Source organism: Octodon degus, unplaced genomic scaffold (assembly GCF_000260255.1).
Source record: "Octodon degus isolate 3935 unplaced genomic scaffold, OctDeg1.0 scaffold00119, whole genome shotgun sequence".
NCBI classification, from domain to species: Eukaryota; Metazoa; Chordata; class Mammalia; order Rodentia; family Octodontidae; genus Octodon; species Octodon degus.
The window spans coordinates 5,163,601-5,168,095 of NW_004524695.1; the positions used below are offsets into that span (position 1 = coordinate 5,163,601).

The 4,495-nt window shown below is 48.2% G+C and overlaps 1 protein-coding gene across 1 annotated transcript; it reads right to left on the minus strand.

The window, feature by feature from the left end:
- Positions 1-420: 420 nt before the first annotated feature.
- Hdgfl1 (HDGF like 1) lies at positions 421-2,681 on the minus strand. Its single transcript, XM_004640177.2, has 2 exons — positions 2,397-2,681; positions 421-2,255 (listed from the first exon to the last, which is right to left on the minus strand). Exons 1-2 carry the CDS (start codon positions 2,655-2,657, stop codon positions 1,761-1,763), a joined length of 756 nt encoding a protein of 251 aa, XP_004640234.1. The 5' UTR covers positions 2,658-2,681; the 3' UTR covers positions 421-1,760.
- Between the last annotated feature and the right edge of the window lie 1,814 nt (positions 2,682-4,495).

Sequence of the window (4,495 nt, forward strand, 5' to 3'; positions counted from 1 at the left end):
AAAGGCTGTTAAGGGAAATAGCATTATCTGAGGCAACAGTCCAAAATGGGGAGTGGGTGGCCAATCAATTTTCTCACCCTTATTTTTCTCAAGATCAGTTGCCTGGCAGGATATTAGTTAGTGTTTCAACTTATCCAAATATTTCAAATAAACCTGTGTCCATTCATTTAAATCAGCAGCAGTGACTGATAGAGTGAAATGACTACCCTTATCTATGCTTTCAGAGGAGGAAGATTTCGCAATGTTCATTCTAAAACATTCTTGTACGGTACGTGATACTTTTCACATAGGATGTAGAGAAACCAAATGAAGTATTGCGTATGAGAACCAATTCTTTAGAATCCAAGAAGCAGACCTGAGATAATTGTTTTAAAGCTATCAACAATTTTTATTGAGAAGTGAAGTAGTTTCCATCAACCATTTTCATCAGAGCCCAAGGGAGGAGGGCAGGGGTTAAAGCGAGAAAAGATGAAGGAAGGCACAGAGAGCCCACCAGAAAGAGGCTGAGAGAGGACACTTATTTCCTTCTCAGATTACTTATGGGATCTGGTGACAGTACCAAAGAGACCAAGTGAGAGCATTTGGACAGACACCAAAACAGAATATCAAAACCCTAACTCATAGAACAAACATACTGAACCCAGAAAGGCAGCCTCCACAGGTATACCACCAAGACACCTGGGAATAGAATAGAGGCACACCCAAAGTAACTTCTTAATTTTTAAAAACTTCCTTTTATTTAAAAGTTTGCTTAAAATCTGTGCCTTTCTTTTTACACATAGGAGGTACATAACCACGGTGGCCTTCAGGCTGCAAGGAGAAAGAACAGGCAGCCAAAGGTTTCTCCAGGGCCTCTCATGGATGGCCTCAGGTATCTGCATGGAGTCTGTTCATCCTCACTTCTCCCAATCTGCCCATGTCCTCTACTGGCAAAGTGATCCCTTCAGATTGCAGAAATACTGGGGTGTCACAAATGGTTTCGCACACAAAAAAATGATCAACCCCAGGACTCCATGACTGACATAAGGATTAGTAAGGGAAGGCCCTTTCCTAATAGCTGTTTCACTTTCCTGGAATTTATAGAACAGAGCTGTTTTTGAAGGAACAGGAAGAAGTGCAACAGTTAGATGTTACCCTTCTGCTCCCCTACCACTGCAGTTGATGGGTTCCTGGAAGTCAGCTGCTCTTCATTCTCCTTTATTACTCCTACTGGATTTCAAGGTAGAAGTACAGGATGCCTAAGGCAGGGGAGGCTGTGTGTTAGGAATTAGAGAGAACCCGACCCACGTTAATAGCACCACTGAGAAGTAGTTTGAGATCCCAAAAGACACGATGGTGCCTCGTGCTGGGCAACAAGGGCCTTGACTTGGATGACAAATGGTGATCAGGCAGGTGGAATTCTGGTATTTTGTCCCATCCAAGTGGTCTGTCCCATCCAATGGGCCTGCCTGTTCCAGGTGGCCTGGCCCTTCTAGGTGACCAGTCTTTCCTACGTGGTCTGTCCCATCTAACTGCCTCCTGTCCATTCCAGGTAATGAGTCCTTTCCAGGTGGTATGTCCTGTTAAGTAACTACACCATGAAGCAGTCTGTCCCATCAGGTAGCTTGTCCCATCAAGTTGCTTGGGGCCAGGATTGGGGAAAAAGCGGAGAAGAGAATGGTGGAGGTGGGAGGAGGAGTCCCACGGTGTAGCCAGAAGGGTTTCTCCATCCACAGCTGGGTGCAGCAGGGTCGGTAGGGGCTCTTTCTGTAAGGTAATGACTACAGGCCACCTGGGGCCATGGCCTTGTTGGCCTCTTCCTCAGGCTCCTCCCTGGTTGCCTCCTCATCCTTCTCCTCTTCCTTTTCAGCTTCCTCTTCTTGCTCCGGGCCATTCAGCGAGGAGGCCTTGGACCGTTTGGGGGCATCCCCAGGTGGGTCCTCCATGCCCCGCTTCAACAGGGCCTTATCCTGCTGGTCCTCGGTGGGCTCAGGGTCCGGGTCCGGGTCCGGGTCCGGGTCCGGCTCCGGCTGTGGCTGTGGCTGTGGCTGTGGCTGTGGCTCCGGCTCCGGCTCCAGCTCTAGCTCCGGCTCCAGCTCTAGCTCCGGCTCCAGCTCTGGCTCGGCCTCCAGCTCCGGCTCCAGCTCTGGCTCGGCCTCCAGCTCTGGCTCTAGCTCCGGCTCCAGCTCTGGCTCTAGCTCTGGCTCCAGCTCTGGCTCGGCCTCCAGCTCCGGCTCCAGCTCTAGCTCTGGCTCCAGCTCCGGCTCCAGCTCGGCCTCCAGCTCCGGCTCCAGCTCCAGCTCCGGCTCTAGATCGGGTTCGAGCTGGGGCTGGGGCTCGAGGTCACAGGCGTTGGCGCTGCCTGCCGCCGCCTCTTCTGCCGCCCCTGCCTGGGGGCCCAGATGGGCAGCCTTGACCTTGGGGTCATTCTCGATCTCCCACAGCCCCGCACTGAAGCCCCAGCGCTTACTGGCCTTGGCAAACCGCTCCTTACACTCCTCGTAGGGGTAGAGACGCTTGGGGCTCAGAACGGCCGTCTCGTAGGTCCCGAAGAAGAACACCTGGTACCGGTTAGGTTGGGATATCTGCTCGACCCTAGCAGGCCAAGGAGAATAGCCCTTCACCTTGGCAAACACCAGGTCCCCGGTCTTGAACTTGCGGCTGCTGGGACTTGACATGGCGAACGAGCGGCGGGCTCCGCAGCAAGGCGCCACTGCAGCTGCGCGGCTCTGGGCCGCCACTGCGCAGGCGCGAGGGGCGGGGCCTGAAAGGGGCGGGGCCTGAAGAGGCGGAGCAACGCCTGGCTGCAGAGAGGCTGCGTCACTTCCTGGGTCTAGAGCCCGGTGGCGGAAGTGCTGAGAGGGACTGTGCAGCCCTGGGAGAAGGAAGCGTAGTGACGACTTTACCACATAGTCCTGTGAAACTGGCGGCCCTGAAGGGCACGTCAGTAGTTCTTCTACTCCGTGACCTGTAGCGACAGAGGATTGCATCCTGCATCCGGGGCCACCTGTGGGATACCTCCCTAGGGCGTGACATTGGGGCTGCAGGGAGGCCGAGGGAGCTGTGTTGGATAGCGAGTCCAGGAGTCAAATCTGGTAAGGGAAACTGGAAATGTTACCTTCTTTTGATGGCCAAAATGGCACTGTAGAGACCGTGGCCAACCAGAGATGTCATACTTTCCTGCCTGGCATGGAAAAGTTCCCTCTTGCGAAAGATAGGTGTATACACTTCTAACACTGATGCTGTGGCCAGTGCGCTCAGCATCTTTCCATAGAAAACTGAACTCTTGTGAATTAAGAATTAGATGGAAATTTACTTTTATCAAACATGTTGGTAATAAAGGACTTTTCTGGGGGTACAGATTAAAAATGCAGTCTCAAAGTTGAAAGGCTAACTTAAGAAGGTAGTTTTCTTAAGTCCTATTTCAAATTGATAGGTCTTAGTGCATCTGTAGTTACCGTACAACTTTCCATGTGTTGGGGGGGGGGGATGGTGGCTATAAACATAGACTGAAACCTAGCCAAATTTTGGTTATGACAAAGAACTTTTAAAATCAATCATGGATATAAATGGACAGACTTTTTTTTTTCCCCATCATGATCAGAGAATTTAAATTATTAGCCCATTCCATTAAAAAATTGTTTTGGATTTCTAGGCTGGATCAACCATCTAACCTTTGAATGGTGAAATTGAGTTGTGTGAAAATAAATGCATTCTCTTAACCAAGGAAACAAAAATCATACACTGATAATTCTAGACAACTAATTTCTGTTAAACTATTTTCTTAGAGCATCTATATTCTCTCCACAAATAATCATACTTTTACCAAATAAGTGACATCAACAGTGAATCAGTGGCTTCACAAATTTACATGCTGTTACAAAAATTAGTCTCTTAATTCCTTTTTTCAAAAACATACTAGAATACTATAAATGTTTAGTAGGAAATAGTGGACAGCTAAAGAACTTATAAGGAAAGAATTTAGAATTTCTGTAAAAGAAATCTTGCTAAATTTGGATATTGTTCTTATTTCCTAAATATGCTATACCAGTTCATAGAGTATGCAAAATTTTTTACACAACTAGCAAAACTTTATTTTATTTTATTTTACTTTTTATATACTTAGTACAAGGTCTACAGGGTCTCACTACACAGATCAGACTCATAGTGATCTTCCTGTTTTCAGCCTCCCAAGAGTGGGGATTATAGGCACGCACCACCACACCCAATCTCAGTCACCATCTCAGCACACCCTAGGGGCAGGATTGGCACGACAGGGCAAGAATCAAACCCTAGTCCCTCAGTCTGCCTAAGCAGGCGCTGTAATCTGCTGAGCTATCTGATGGCCCTTTATAATTAGTAAAACTTTAAATGAGCATTATATCCAACAGCAGCATTTGTTATGTCATCAGCTTTTTCTGAAAAAAAGACCAAATCTAAAACCCAACTACTGAAGGTCCGTGTTTTCAGAGGAAAATAGGCCAGACCGAAAAAAAGCAATGTCAGTAGTTGAATG

What these genes read in the sequence shown, in the direction of transcription:
- Hdgfl1 (XM_004640177.2), bottom strand. Translation starts at nt 2,657, where the DNA reads ATGTCAAGTCCCAGCAGCCGCAAGTTCAAGACCGGGGACCTGGTGTTT. An exon ending in AGATCGAGAATGACCCCAAG is followed by an intron (nt 2,256 to 2,396) that starts GTCAAGGCTGCC and finishes CCGGAGCTGGAG; the next exon opens with GCCGAGCTGGAGCCGGAGCT.